Source organism: Pezoporus wallicus, unplaced genomic scaffold (assembly GCF_028554395.1).
Source record: "Pezoporus wallicus isolate ANWC-B61680 ecotype Strahan unplaced genomic scaffold, APGP_CSIRO_Pwel_v1 contig_227, whole genome shotgun sequence".
Classification (NCBI taxonomy): domain Eukaryota; kingdom Metazoa; phylum Chordata; class Aves; order Psittaciformes; family Psittacidae; genus Pezoporus; species Pezoporus wallicus.
In genome coordinates, this window is record NW_026635704.1 from 5,250,058 (window position 1) to 5,266,712 (window position 16,655).

At 36.0% G+C, this 16,655-nt stretch overlaps 1 protein-coding gene across 12 annotated transcripts in view; it reads right to left on the minus strand.

Annotated features, from left to right (window-relative positions):
- PTPRM (protein tyrosine phosphatase receptor type M) overlaps positions 1-16,655 on the minus strand; it is a 471,112-nt gene that overhangs the window by 283,063 nt on the left and 171,394 nt on the right. For all 12 annotated transcript variants that reach the window (XM_057397502.1, XM_057397501.1, XM_057397499.1 and 9 more), the window contains one exon: positions 8,048-8,222. In XM_057397502.1, the coding sequence (XP_057253485.1) occupies positions 8,048-8,222 (175 nt within the window). The remainder of the gene's footprint in view (positions 1-8,047; positions 8,223-16,655) is intronic.

The following is a 16,655-nucleotide window of genomic DNA, read 5'->3' on the forward strand; positions in this document are numbered from 1 at the left end:
AGTTATGAAGAAATAATCACTAGGATAACCTTATTTCCAATAAAATCTAATATGCAAACTGTGTTGCTTATGTACTTGGAGATTCTAATATGAAAATTTTGTTTTATTCTGAGTAACTTCAAACTGGGTACAACTGATACTCTAGTCATCAGACATTACATGGCAAATTATAACTTACAGTTTAAAAATGAAGATGACGTCAGGTTTTCCTATCAAAATATCGTTCTTACTGGATGTAAATAGAAATCCTACAGAAAACTGTATTTTTTTTAAGCTAAAATTGCTATTGCAGTCTATCCTTAGACATAACCAGAACAGTGAGTTCTGCATGAAAACAAAATGAATTTTTTATTCATTATTTCTCATAGACTGTGCTACTCAGCCTTCGTATTTTCATAGACTTCAGTGTAAGCAGAATAAATACAGCATTTTTCAAGTCCTTTATCCTGGTTAAACAGAAAGAGCTTCTAAATGAGAGCCAGGGGAATTCTTTAGTCTTTCATATGAGTCTGATGTTACGGCTTATTTTTGCTGCCACACAGAAGCAGTACCTGGTCTCACAGAGCAAGCATCTTTTGATAGTTGGCATTCTAAAGATTTCGAAAGTTTAACTGTTAAAACAACTTTTCTTTATCAGATGATAGACACCTCATTTAAAATTAGACTGCAGAAATAATTTGCAGACCTCATCTCCTTTTAAAGGAAAATAAATTCTTTTTTTTTTTTCCTGTTGATTAACCAGGAAATTACTCTGCTGCTTCATACATCACAGCTGCACAAAATACCCCTTCCATTGGTTAAATATATTGAAGTAGAATGAAATCAGACTGCTGTAATAAGGCATTGTTTTATCCAATATTCTGAACATATCTATCAGCAAACACTGCCACCTTCTTAAGGCTACACAGAATATGTAATGAATGTAGAACATCTGCCTTCCTTAAGCTGTAGATTCAGATTTATCCTCTTCTGCTAACCATTTTCCAGCATGCTGAGATATAGGTAGTCAAACAGAAAAGAAACTGAATTTATATTTTTCATACTCTTTTCAAAGACTTCAAAGTCAAGAGTTAAAGCAAAAAACATATAGGAATGATGCACAGGGGACAAAGGAACTCTGGAAATAGGTATTACTGTTTCCTGAAAAATAGCAGATTTGCTATTTTAACAAACATGTAATTATTCTGCATTAGGATACCTTTCTTTAGTTACAGAAAGAGTACTCAACCCACAGAGCACAAAGTACATTGAAGATTAGCTATGCTTCAGATAGATAGTCTCTAATTAGCACTGCACACTTGTATGTAAGCTTCGATCTGTGTGACCTGTTAGTAATTGCTGAAATATGCCATCACAAAATGGCAAACAAAGGCACCAGCAATATATATTTTCATCTTAACAGAACAAATTGATTATTGTAATAAAGAGCATGAAACAGTGAGCAACAATCCAAAATGCCTTTGAAGACATCTAACTAATTATCACTGATAGGAATAGACATAAAAATTGCTTATTATATTCTGGCAGATTCCAAAACATAAAGAAAATAATATTATTTACATTTTCAAATCAGTAAGGAAAACAAGGTTATATGTCAGTAGCAGTATATGGCAAACTGATGTCATCTTTTGGTTAGAGTCATACTGCAGTTTTATTGAAATTATTGTTCCTGAAGTATATAAACTCAGGCTTCATACAGCAATAACATGTCTGGAAACAGCCTCAAAATGATTTAGCATCAATTTAAATCATTAGGCTGTTTTGTGAACCAAGACATGAAATGGAACTTTTATAGAGCATCCTAAGGCATTTACTTAGCCATGCTGAAAGAACAGTTAATTACTTTCAAGTTTCAAATGCTACTAAAAGCTGTTGAAGTGCCATTCAAAATGCGAACTCAGGAGTTAGGTCACTAAGGTTAGTGGTTACAACAATTCATTCCAAGTATTACAAGAACTTGAAACAGACAGTATTTTATTGTCTTTTTATCCCTCAGGGCATATTTTTCATTCCTTTGTGACCACAGTGCAAAAGGTTAATGCAAGCTGCATTATTTTATCAAAGCCTACATATACTGCAGTTTAATTCTAGTAACGTAGTTTAATACTAAAACTAGTCTTCTTACCAGAGATTGAGGTTACATAAAATGAACCTTTCATTATAAATATGATGCTCATTATTAAGTGACTGGTTAAAAACATGAGATCCAGAGTTAAGCAGACACTTTAATACAGTGTACTACCAAATATAATGAGCCAATTTCATGACTGAAATATGAAACTTGTTCTTCTGACTTTTTATTTGTTTATGTTATTTTTTTATTGTTATTTTTTATTTGTTCTTTAGACAGAATGGTTTAATTTTTTTAGGATACTGAGAAATTTCAATCACTTAATCAGGTAAGTATCAGGCTGCAGCACCACTACCTTTCACTGAAAGCAGTTTTACTGTTTGCCACCAGGGTAGTCTGAAATACATATCATTCAAATTACTTTGCGATTAATACCTTTACAAAAATGGTACAATAACCTGTGTTTTTACAGCTAGGGATATTCAGAAAAAGAATTTCAACTGATTGCAGAAACAAGTTTCTAGCACTGGCTGTTTAGGTTAATTGGTTAGCTTAAAGAGAAGTTCTTCCTTGTAGATCTTTCTTGAAACAGCTAAAAAAAAAACGCTGTCCAGTACTGGGAAACCCTTTAAAAATGCTTTTGAAATACAACATTAACTCAAAAAAAAAAAAAAGGTAAGTTCATTTATAATTTCAAATTCAGTGCTTTTAAATTCTGTGACAAATGGAGATAAGCATAATCTCTTATGGAAAGGAAACAGTGGCCACCCTACTAAACCAGAGATCTGCAGAAGTCAGAAGGCTTCAGGCAGATGCTCTAATGTTACCCTACATTTACAGTAAATATGAGAAAAAGACAAAGCCTTTATAAGGAGCAACCCTTCTCATAGGCAGAGGATAAAACCAAATTTAACCGTACTTGCATAGAAACTTTATTCATATAAACTATTCATTCTTATGCCTTCTATATTAACTGGAAACTTGAAATGTCAACTCCTTTATTTACACTGCTTTGTATTTTAATTACACAGAATAATACAGAATTTCCAGATATTTTCTGTAAGATCCTAAGATCTTTATGTTTTGCAGTTCTTTTAAAATTCTTATAGGGAGAGGAAAGGCATCACACAAAAAATACATGTTTATCCTTGGTGGCTCAGAAGAGCTAATTTAAAAAATGGGGGGGAGGATATCTACTTCAATAATAATAATATTTTCCGATTTTTCTTCTGAGGTGAGTGGGAGAATGGAGCCAGGCTTCACTTACAGAGGAACAGGGAAAAAACATTAATCCTGCAATCTGATTTATTTCTTAAATTAAACAGTAATTGTTAGAAAGTCAATACCATGGTATTCCCATGTGATACTGTTTAGCACATCATGAGCAGGTGAAGTGATAAAAATAAAGTATCAATCATCTCTGATGCTATGTCCACATTAATAAGGTCTTAATAATTATAAAACTAATCACATCATCATAATTGTATAGTCTTGAAATCAACTAAACAGCCTTAAAACTACTTTCTTCCATTTTCCCACATTTTTTTTGTATATATATATATACACATATACATATATACATATTATTGTGCTCCTCTGCTCCTCTTTTGAGCATGCAAATGATTCCATGCCATTGGGAATGATGAAGAACAGTGTCATTTTTACAGCATTTAATTGCGGATGAAGGACAACAAATATCCCCGCGGATAACAAAAAACATGGAGGTGACCGAAACACTACAGTTCCTCATGCAATTCTGTTTTTGGTTTGTTGTTGGTTTTTTTTTTTTTTCTCAAAAAAAGGCTTTAAATAATTCCTGCCAAAACATTTAATTATTTAATTAAACAATACCTCTAAACACTATGATGCATAACACGAGATAATTTTACACTGTTCCTTTACTGAGATTGTTTAGGATGAAAACTTGACCTGGCCCACTACCCTAATGTTCTTGAAATTACTTTTAAAGTCATTATTTAAAAAAAAGTAACTGTTCCATTTTATACCTATTATTAAACTTTACAGAAAAACAAGTGTCCTTGTACTATACACTGGTAAGCCTATGCAGGCGTAATCTAATCAGCTGGCATTCCTGCTAAACCCTATAGTAGTAGCAGTTGTACTTTTACTACCCATGCCAGCAAGGCACAAAGAGTTCTCTTCCCCAAACACAGTTTCTTCGAAACTCATTCTGAATTGTCCAGTCCTGACTTGCCAACTCTCCTTTTTAGACAGTGGTGCCCCAGTCTGCAATACTTTTACTCCATCCACATCTGTTTACCTAAGTGTTCTAAATTCATCTACCCTAAATGCCCACTCCAAGTTTGGGTTTTATTCAGTAGCTTTTAAATTGACTTTCATGGGTACAGACAAACAGTGGTTTTGACCTAACTATTATCCTCCTGAAAAAAAGTCCCTGCTTCAAAGGCCAGAGTTTTTCAGCACTTTCTTAAAGCAAGTTTGCTAAAATGGCTGAACTATCTCATCTGTTTTGGCGGGAGGTTTTCTCAAAACCTTCAGGCTGAGGCACACACCCACAAAGGATAATATCAGCCTGGAGTCAGTTTGTCAAAATAACAGCATCTGAAAGCAGGACTTCATGACAGGGTTTGTCAAGCAACCATAAAAATAGAGTCCTCATACCAGCAGTTTGTAAAAAAAGGGGTACAGACAGACCGATGGATCCAGCATAAAAGGGTAGTTGGCAGAGAGAAAAGAGATGTTAAGTACCTGTGTATACTTAATGTATAAGAACAACTGATACTAAAGATAAGCAGCCATTAATATATTCTTACTGTCTCTTGCTCTCAAAATGATTTTGTCCTCCAGAATAAATTGTTTGCTGTAGATATCCAAATAGGTTTGTTTCTGTTCTTGGTGTTAAATCTTCCATTTGGAAAGATGCAGACATTTAAGCTGCCTGTATTACAGATGGCTACCTTTCTATGTCCTTCCTTAAAAACCTAACAAAACTCCTTTCAGTCAATCTGACACCTAGGTTTACCTTGTTTGAACTCAATAAGCAGTCTGAACTCTGTAATAATCTGATGTCTGGTCAGACGGACTCATTCTGCTCTTCTAAACCTAATCAGTGCTGGGTCTGCCCACTTTTAGAAAAATTCAACCTAGGGACTGTATGTAAAAGTCTAATTTACTTCACCAAATACATTTAATCAATTCCACCCTACAATTTTCCTTTTGCTTGATGTTTGATTACTTTTATGTCACCTATTAGATACAAACTGCTGTTTTTCACAATAAGTGGGTGATCTGACAAGGCAAGGGAGACAAGAATTTCATGTCTCCAATTAGAAAAAGTGACATTTCAATCCAATTCTCCAACAAACTTAGATGAGGATAGCGTGCGGTTTGAGCACACACAATGACAAGGCACTTGTCTTTTCAGCCTCTCCTATCAGAACAAACACTCAAGTAAATTGAAAACCTCCCCTTCAGGATTTATTTAAATAGATCAATCAATACTTTATTTCACCATCCTCTAAAAGGCAAATAACACAAACAAGTTTTCAAAAAATACCCTTGATTCTTTTTCCTTCGCTTTTAAGGCCAGACTAATTGTTCACTGACAGGCTTTTTCACGTGATCTAGACAATATTCATGTTTACACTTCTTTAATGAGATAACACGGGATTAACTGACAGCTCTTTAATTGCCTTTTTTTTTTTTTGTCCTCCATACAGATTAAACCTCTCTATGACTGTATCTGCTCAGGTAAAGAAGCAAAAGAGAGGGAAAGAAAGAACATCAGGCAGTTACTTACATATCTCTTATCTTCCAGATTGCATTCCTATTCCTTTGTGATTTCGGGTTTATTTTTCAGCACCTGCTACTGGCCTTTCTGCTGATTTCAAAAGTTCTGGTACTTGGTGTCCAATGCTACACATCACCATGCTACAGCAACACTACAAACCTTCAAGAGGTTTATGTAAGTAATTGGAATTTACTTAGAATAAGTTCCTACTTAGTGAAACTATGTCTACAATGAAGTAGAATGAATGTTGTACAGAGCTGTAACGTGCTCCCTAATTAAAAAGCAAAGATACTTTGAAAAAGAAGAATTTACTTATTTCCAACTGGAGTTACAAATTCAGCAACCAGAATGAAACAGAGCACAGTAATAGTGAAAAACTGATTCTGTTTAATTTACAAAAGCTAGGTTTGATTGTCCTGTCATCCTGGCAATGTAATTCCAGGGCAATTCCTACTAAGTCAGTTTAGTTACGCTAGTGTAAACGAGAAGAGAATTAGATTCATTGTTTCCAACAAAGAGCAGGGAGTAATTACACCACTGTTTCTACACATACTATTATTAAGCCATCAGTAATTCCCAAGTATACTAAGCATTACATGCAATATGGGTAAATGTACATTTTCCATGATTTATTGATGGTAATGGATTAAAAAAAGATATAGCTGCACCAAAATCGAGCCATTATTTTTGAATTCTGCTAACTAACACTGCAGAAAGGCTGCTGAAAAAAATAGGAAATACAATTTCTTAATTATATGCCATCAATGTAAAAGCGTATTTACTAATTAGCCCCTAATGCTGCTATTTCAGTATAGTCATCTAAGGTTTTACAGCACAATGTTTAAAATGGGTCTTTTTAGGTCAGAAGGAATGACCTGCAGGTGGCCTCATAAAAGCTCCAATACAGGCAACGGGGATTACCATAATTACTTTGCCACTCTACAAGTAGTTAATGGGATTACACCCTAAGGCTATCCATTTGTCCACAGTGCCCAGTGCAAATTTTCTGAAAGAATCTGAGTAAGCACAGATGCTGTAATGATACACTTCATAATTTCAACTACTACACCTCAAAAGGAGCACTAATAAATTAAAACTCCCTAAACTAAAGAAATTGGAAAAATCTAAATTCTTCAGCTTCTGTACCTCCTGTCACTGATGTAGTCAAGTCTTCCATCTGCCTCCTTCAGGCAGTCTCCATTCTTCCTCATTTTCACTGCTGTTAGGTGTGAAAGATGCTATTCCTACTGGGGCTTATACTGCACAATTTCTTTCCTTGCTGACATTCCCATTTTTGGCCACCCATTTTTATTTCCCTTTTATTTCTTTTTATTTTTCATGCTTGAACTGAAATAACCTAATTTCTTCCACCATGCCTTATAATTATATTCTCATCTCAGCCACTGTTTTGTTCTCCATCTGTCCATTCTAATAGTTCATCTCACTTTTAACGCTACAATTTGGTTTGTCCTGTTATCTTCACACACTGGCTATTTGCAACCTGCTTCTCTTTGTCTTGTCCTGTTTCTGTCCATTTTTCCTAATCCGCATCCATTAAAACCATATTCCTGCTTTTGGAAAATTGTTTCTTTATTATGATTCTCTTAAATCTTCTACTATTATTCCCCAGTCTAACTCATAGCTCAAGTTTCTTCCTTTCCAATCAACACCTGCTCATCTCACAGACAAGCAAGCAAAATGGAATTTAAACATAATGAATGTTAAAAATTGGTTTAGCACAGTTTTCTATAATGAGGATGTACAGATCTGTATGCATTTTATTTAAGTGTTTCCTGCTGTTTTTAAAAACAGCCCTGCATATGTTGGAGTATATATATTTTATGTGCTCATTTTAGTGTAAATCTCTTGTATTTTGCAGTAAGTATGTTTTTAGAAAGCAGTCTCCACAAAGGAGGTAAACAGCCACTATTATGCTCATACTTTAAAAAAACTTGAAAGATACACAGCTCTAAACAGTGCATTTTGGGGAAATATTTAAAACAACAATCAACAAGTAACTGGTTAATTAGCCCTGGCTGCTTCTGTCATTCCATTGTTACAGCTGGATAGACTCTTAAGATTTACATAAACAGAGTCTATTTATTGAACCTCTTATCGACTTTAACAGGCTATGGATGGTACTCTTACTGAATTAGCAATTCCATGTACCAAGCTTGCAAATAATGAATTTTATTTTGACATACCTTTGACTATCAGTTCTGCATAGTTTGATACACCAACTCCTCCTTCTGTCCGAATCATGCAGCGATAGTTGCCAGCGTCCCTCTTTGTGGCATTTACCACACTGAAAAGAGCTACAAATCGGCGAAAATTGAACACTTTTATGTCCTTCAGAGGTGCATCCCTTACATAAATACCCTAGGTAAGGAAACAAAAATAAAGAATATTGTTAGTCATAGTTAAGAAAAAAAATACTGACAACCAATTTTATTTACCTCAAGTTCCCCAAGAGGGGAGGCAAGATAAAAGCAGAAGTCTGTATGTTACTTTTACAGATGTTTACTCTGTGAGACTTTACTGCCTTCCCATGTGAGTTAAACCATTTATCATCAGTGGGCAACCACTCATCTGGAACAGCTGTTTTCAACTCTTTATAGATTAACTAATAGAAAGATTCAGGAGCAATGTAACATTTACTTGCTTGGCTTGCTTTACACAAATATTTAAAGTTACTTCTTTTAAAGAAACATGAAACCCAGCATACTCAGTGTCTGCTTTCTCTTCCTGCTCTGCATCTGCTACTTGGTGTATGCATCTTGCACAGCTTGCACAGAAATGTAAGTGGGTGGTCCTCATATAGCAGCACCTACAGGTGGGGATATTAGTGACTCAGGAGGAAGAAACTAGGCACAGATTTACCAGGCAAATGATCACAAGGCTGAGGCCATCTCCATCTCTCACTTCCTCACTCTGATAATGGGAACTGGGGAGTTTCTACTTTTGTGCAGTGTTTCACCTTCAGTTCAACATACTGTGCATCTTGTGTAGGCAGGGCACAAGAAAACGAGCTGTGTAACAGCTGAGGAGCACAAAGGCCAGTGTAAGTCCCATGCTACCAACCTGCTCCCTCATGTGATCTGGCACATGGCTGGAGGACTGAAAAAGTGAGGGCAGCAGGCATAAGAGGGCAGAGATGACATCTTGTCATGTTCTCTGACACAAAGATGAGGGCATTGAGACTGGGCTCTCAGTCATCAGAAAGTGTGTTTCACCTGTCCATGAAACAGGATCCGTGCCCTATGAACACTAGCAAACTCTCAGAAAATATATCATCATCAAATTACCAGATTACTAGAATTACTAGAATTACAACTGCTGGCTGAAAAAAAACCCCACATATACAAATCTAGCGAAAACATTCACTCAAGAAAGCGAACAAGAAAGATGCACTTTTCATAGAAACATGTATTTCAACAAACTGAAGGCTACAGCCATCATCAAAACATCAAAAGAAACTGGAGAACACCAATAAGCACCTCCCAAAAGGCACTCTTCATGAAGGTATATGCCCAGTCTGATGCTATATAACGATACCAGATCGTTTTAGTAGAATTTCCTGACTTCAGAAGCTTCAACCAGGGCAAGGCTCCTGCACTACCAAGCTTCTATAAACCATCAACACAGCTGGTGATTTGTTTTTCTGCCCTAGATTTTGTAGTTTGTCCAGCAGAATTTAAGATCTATATAGGAAATAGTAAACTCATTTTGTTATAGCATTTACTTACCACTACATTGAGAGTACCCTTAAAATACCAGTTATAACCCAGAGAGTTTCAAGGACAAGGTACATAAAATTAAACTCACCCATAAATCACAAAACCACATCAAAATTCATCATACCATTAAATGCTAAAGAAGCAGCACAAGTAACAGTAAATAGGATTACTCTACAGTAAGGCAGTTATTTCCTCTTCAAAAATAAACATGGGTGATGCACAGCTTACTTAAAAGGAAAAAAAAGGGCTTGTAAGATGCCCAAAGAAGAATGTACTATTATGCCTTAAAAATTACTTGGTCTTAAATTATTACTTGGGAAGTACTTCAGGCAATTACCAGCTCCTTAAAATTCCTAGAATTCGGAGTTGCTGATAAACCGGCTTCTCTGACATGGCATGACAGTTACCAAAAACAACACTTGGAAAGCAATATTTTGCACTACTATTTCTAAACTACTGTTTTTACCACTGTAATATCCTTCTAGCAAGAATGGCTGCAGACAGCAGGAAGCAAGCAGATGGGTTAGTTATGATTTTGGAGAATTATTATTTCTTAAAAGCAACATTATATTTTCCCCAAGACAATAACTGATTGATCCTAATTATCAGAGCTACCGACCAGTCTCAAACCACATTTTAAGAGTTTCATTTTAAAGTACGTTTCTTCAGCTTTCAGACTCCTTAAGGACTCTATGCATAGCCAAGTCATGTGCTTACGTTACATCCACCCACGCTAGTTTTTCCTTTTTACTAGTCACAACATCTGGAAGCTTTACACAGGCTACTTTATCCTGCCAAGAAACAGGGTAAGTTATTCCCTAGAGAACAACATACTGCCACACATTGATTAATTTGAGTACCTAAACTAGCTCAGCTCATTTAGAGTGCTAACAAGCCCCTCTGCACTCCAGCCTGCTCAGTACACCCACCCTTCCATGCAGGGCAACCGCATCCAGACTTTACCAGGACACTCATGGGTTACAACACAACTGAAGAACCATATGAATATTGTAAGAATTATTTCTTGCTGTTCTCACCCAACAAAAGCTACAGGATGCTGCTAAAGGACAAAAAAGTGAAGGGAAAGGACCAGGCAATACCATGAAGCAGTATAATTTCTGCCTTAGCTGCCGCTCAGTAGGAGAGGAGACCATGGAAAGGTATGATGCATGTGCACTCCCCACTGGCCCCAGACAGAGAGGGGACTGTCTCTTACCATACAGGCCCCCATCAGGTCTCCCAGTAGCCAACAGAAATCCTGACCACCACAACCTGAGTTGTCATATAAATGAACAGCAGTCCAGAAAGGCAACTGCTCAAATACTTGGCCCCATAGTAAATATTTCCCATCTTTTTTTGTGCCTATGTATATGAAAACGGGAACTCTTCGATGCTTTGCAGCTTTTCACTGGGGTCCCATAATCTTTTTCACCTTCTGCTGATTCTTGAAAAAACTAATCTCACCTGGTTTCAACTCTTTTAACTGCTGTTCTAAAACAGGAAATCTTAGTTTGACCAAATAATTGATTTATATGGCCAAGCAACACATGCTATGCATTCACATCAATAATTTTGCTAAAAAAGGAAGAAGGTAAAGCACATTTCAGAGGCACACATCATTTTCTTCAAATGAACAAACTACATGAGCCTTAAATGTAACTCAGCTTGGCTCTACAGAGAATTCGAGGATTTTTGCCCCCCCACCAAAATCCATATGTGAAATGGTTATGAATGGTGGATTCAAAATTCTTGAAGGAGCTCCAGAACAAAAGCCTTTATTATTAATACACTTGTAAAATATATGTGAGACTATTACTCATAAAGATCATCTTGACTGGCTTCTCTTAAACATTACAAACTCAACAAGACAAAGCGTAGAGTGTCTAATTAAAAGTTAGAACTTAAATTGATCCACAGAAACCAATAGCATGATACCTCCTACTAGAAGTCATAGGTGAAAAAAAAAACAACCAAACAAAAAAACCCTAAACAAAAAAAACCTAAACAAAAAACCCCAAACCCACAGATTATTTAGTCTTTTTGGGAAAAGTATTTTCTTGGAAAACACAGTGTCTGGAATAGACAAAGACGAAGAAATATAACTGGTTTGCTTTCCACAAGAAAAAAAAAAGAACCACCTGAAGAGAACAAGTCTTCTCTCTTCTGGGACTATAGCAAATGAATAGGAGAGTTGCCTAATTGATTTAAAACTGAATATAAAGGAATGGTAATGAAGGTAATGAATTCAAGTATAAGAAAAGTTCAATCCACAGGCATTGGAGAAGAGAGCTAAACAGGCTGCACAGAAAAAAAAAAAAAAATTTAAAAAATCCTACACCTACAACCTCTCCCAGACTCTTATTTTAGTAAGGAAAAAATGGCAAAAGACTATTTTTAGTCTGAAAAATGCTATTTATAATTTGATATGTATATTTAAGTACAGAATGGGTTCTGTTTTAACTATATGGAAATGGCCAGCTTCGCTCCCTTTATTTGTGATTCACATTTGTCTTCAGAAAGCTGCACAGGTATGACAGCGGTCACTTTTATGGTTTTCACTATCTGAAATTTGGAGGGGAGAGTCAATAATGTTTCCTTTTCCATATTTAACAGGCACATTTTGGTTCAAAAAACGATAAATGGCATGGTGCGAAAAATGACAAATCTCAGTACTGATTGTCAATAGATATTCATTTATAATGGCTAGAAATAACTTCCTGATATCAAAGTAACATTCATTTATTGAACATATTAGTTCATCCCACTACACCATTTTTTACAAATTATTATTTTTAGTAGTATTCACAAGAATTACTGAAAATTAAACAAAAAATGATAAGTCTGTAATTTACTAATCCCATTCCACAGATGACTAGAAAACTCATGATCTACAATGCAGCACTGTGATACTCTATATTAGAGCTCATTAAAACAGTTAATAGGAGCAAATCTGTAGGATGCTTCTCTTTTCTGGATGGGCTTTATTTGTTTACTTTAAATACAATTCAAAGATAAACAGGGTTTTTTTTTTACTTTTTTACTTCAGCCCTGCTTTGCCGTGTGAAAGACTGACTGAGGCTTTACCATAGACTACGCCTGTAAGCTTTTCCTGCCTCTGGGACTCAGAGAACTGTGTGAACAGGACTCTTCAGACTTTGGAAAGAGGAAAATGCCTTAATCATTTAATGTTAGACCTGCTTGGACCATAAAGGCCACGTCCCCAGGGCAGAGCTATCTAACCTTCTTAGAGCAGAACAGTTTTGACCACAAAACAAAAGACTGCAAGACCTTGAGACCCAAAACCGAAAATAACAGATTCTACCGGCTGCTGAGCAGCCCATAATGTTTTCAAATGCTCAGAGAAAGCTTTTCAAACAAACAAATGCACATCTTTAAAAATGCTATTTAAGACAACTAATGAAAATATGTAAATGATAAATCACTTGTAAGAATTAATTTTCTGTTAAACAACATGCTACTTAATACATAGGGATATGAAAAAAAAATCTTAATTTAACCTCAGGATATACACAGCTTAAAAATCCATATTCCTAGTACCACCATATTAAAATGCATGCAGAGACAGCTTAAAGCACTCTAAAATGCATATTATTTTTCCATTTTAGGCAAGCTAGAATGAAAATAAATAAGCTGATGGTTATTTAAATGAGACTTAAAGTCTCTTTTACACAATGAACTAACTCTTAGTTTTCTAAATTAAAGCAATCTAACAGCAAGATATGTATTAACCTTTCAGAAATACTTTTAACAAAAATGCAGCAGTAATTCAAAGGGTTTGAAGTTCTGGGATGTTACATCCAGCAGTACCACTGCATTAATCACTCTCAGGGTATATTTCAACAATTCTGACAGAAGAGACTTAAAAGGAACCATCAGTCAGTCAGTCACCCTCTGTCCATACAGGTAGACTAAGGAGCTTTTCATATATTTAATAAAAGAAAGAGTCGGCATTATTCCAATTTCAAATATGCACATTAATAAAACTGTGATTAGAGCCATACCAGTGGGATCTCAAATAACATCAGCAGTGCCTAAAGTAATTTCGTTTAAAATATGTATCAAATCTAAATCAAATAGTAATTAATACCTCAACAAAATTGCTTTGCAGGGTTTATATCATTCCAATAATTAAGACAGTTGGCTCTACCTCTGAATTTCTAGAACTGCTTTCATAACCAAGACAACTGTTTGTCAGTCTAGATCAGAACCACCACATATCCTGTGATTATCCTGTATTACACATCTGTGTAAGTTAACAAGTGTATTTCATTTAAGTAATGAGGCTGTGCTGGAAGAAGATTATTATTGTCCTATTTGGAATTATTCTGCTATGAGCCAGAACTGCACTCTGCACGTGTAGCTAATGAGCATTCAAGCAAAACATTATTATTTTACCTTTCAAAAAATATTTCAGCTTTCAATATTTTAATGTTCGGTAACTGAACATTAAACTGAACATTAACTTTTCTTTAAATCACATAGCTCTCCATAAATCTCTGTTTATTATGCTTAAACCTAAACGCTGGCTGCAGCTGCCAGGTAATAATGTAAAATATTACTAAAGTTACACATCGAGTAGTCACATTCTCAAATATTAAGCAATGACATTTATTTGAAGATACAATTAAACAAACAGAAAGAACACAAAGATATTATTTCATTTCCTGCAGTCATTAACATCAGTGTAATTTAGTCAGAGCAGTTAACTCTGCACATACAGAAATTGTTTTCCATCATTCTGACAGGAACAAATCTGTTATTACTACACAGAGATTTTAAGATTTTAAAAGGAAAAAAAAAAAAGAAACCAAACCCCAAAACAACCTCCCCCCCCGGCTCAATGTATTTTTTAGTTTTCAAGTAAACTCCAGAGTGTTTGAGAAGAGTTTATATTATCTAACAATTTTTCAGTGCTCATAAAATACATAAAAATCCCAAATCTTCTTTCCATTCATCTTTAACAGCACACAATAGAATACAAAATGACTTGTAGGAAGCTGTATCCTCAGAAACATCTGGAGAAAAGAGAGCACTGTGAAATCACTCTGTAATGGGGAGTTTTATACTTTGGACAGAAGTTGTGTCAATGATCCATGCAGCTGCTAAGAATTCTGCTGAATTCATAGCCCTACTTATAAAATCATTCAATCTAATACTGTATCTTAATTGTATGAAATACACAACACTAAGTACTTTTCATCATCCTTTTATTTGTATTAATAGAGAAGAGATCCAGAGCAGCACTGTGGAGAAGGACTTGGGCATGTTGGTCGATGAGAAAATGAACATGAGCTGGCAGTGTGAGCTCGCAGCTCAGAAAGCCAACCGTATCCTGGGCTGCATCAAAAGGAGCATGACCAGCAGCAGGTCGAAGGAGGTGATCCTGCCTCTGTACTCTGCTCTCATGAGACCTTACTTGGAGTATTGTGTGCAGTTCTGGTGTCCTCAACTTGAAAAGGACATGGAACTGTTGGAACAAGTCCAGAGGAGGGCCACGAGGATGATCAGGGGACTGGAGCACCTCCCGTATGAAGACAGGCTGAGGAAGTTGGGGCTGTTCAGCCTGGAGAAGAGAAGGCTGCGTGGAGACCTCATAGCAGCCTTCAAGTATCTGAAGGGGGCCTAAAAGGATGCTGAAGAGGGACTCTTCGTTAGGGACTGTAGTGATAGGACAAGGGGTAATGGGCTCAAACTTAAACAGGGGAAGTTTAGACTGGATATAAGGAGGAAGTTCTTTACTGTAAGGGTGGTGAGGCATTGAAATGGGTTGCCCAGGGAAATTGCGAATGCTCCATCCCTGGCGGTGTTCCATGGTGGTGTTCAAGGCCAAGCTGGACAAAGCCTTGGGTGACATGGTTTAGTGGGAGGTGTCCCTGCCCATGGCAGGGAGGTTGGAACTTGATGATCTTAAGGTCCTTTCCAATCCTAACTATTCTGTGATTCTATGATTAAAAATTTCAAGAATTAGGATGAACAACTTGCTAAAAAGATGAAAATAACATACTTTTTTATTTTATTATTTTATTTATTGATTTTAAATACTCTGGTTTGACATTCTGCAAACACCAGGCTTTATGGAGGGGCTGGGAAGAAGCAAAGTAATGAGGAGAAAATGAGAAAGTAAAGATCATTAGTATAGTTTCATCTGTATATACAATGCAAAATATACTAATGCAGGCATTTGTCTGCCTTTTCTATCCAAGCACATAACAGGACAGTTAAAAAACAGTGTGCTCAAGTCCCACATTCTCTTCATTGGAAAAGCGTTATCTTGATGGAAAGAGAAGCAACATGGGATGCAGGAAGACCAACATGTCTTCTGGGGTCAACCAAGGTTTTAAACCACCAGAATAGCAGGCAAAACCAAAGAGATACTAAGTCCTACAAAGCAAGTAAGAAGAAGTAGCCAAGAAAGTAGTACACACATTTCAGGACAAGAAACCATGCCCTGTTAAGTGTGAGGCAGTGGCCTACTGAAAACATTCTTCTAAATGGAAGAAATGAATGGCAAGAAGAGACACAGGCCTATGGTTAAAGGGAACTGTAGTAAATTCAACAGTGAGAATGCAGTTAGTGAATAAATGCAACCACAGCAATAATAAGCTAAATAAATAAGGTATACATTAGTTCATATAAGAGGGAAGCTAACAGAGGGGTTTGGCTGGAGGTGTTTTGGTCTTACTAAGTCACTTTAACAGCTCCCACCCCCAATACACACTTCCCCCAATGCTCTGTTTTTCCTTCCTGTCATTTTCCCTGTTGGTTTAATTGAATTTAATCTTTACTTTGATTCTCCTTGTCTCAAAGAAGTTTCAACAGCCCTTGGTTTTAAAAAAGAACCCCCCATTCAATTCCAATTAGAACATGATACCCTCCGACAGTAAGTTTGTACATTTTAAGTACAGTATTCATTGTAAAGGTCACTCTTTTTTTTCCTTCCAAAGGTCCAAGAGCATAGCACAGAAAGTTTATTGAATTTACTTCATCAATTGCCTAAGTTATATGTGTCTTTAAGTGATTCTACTGCTGCTAAACTGTGCTTCATATCAAGGCA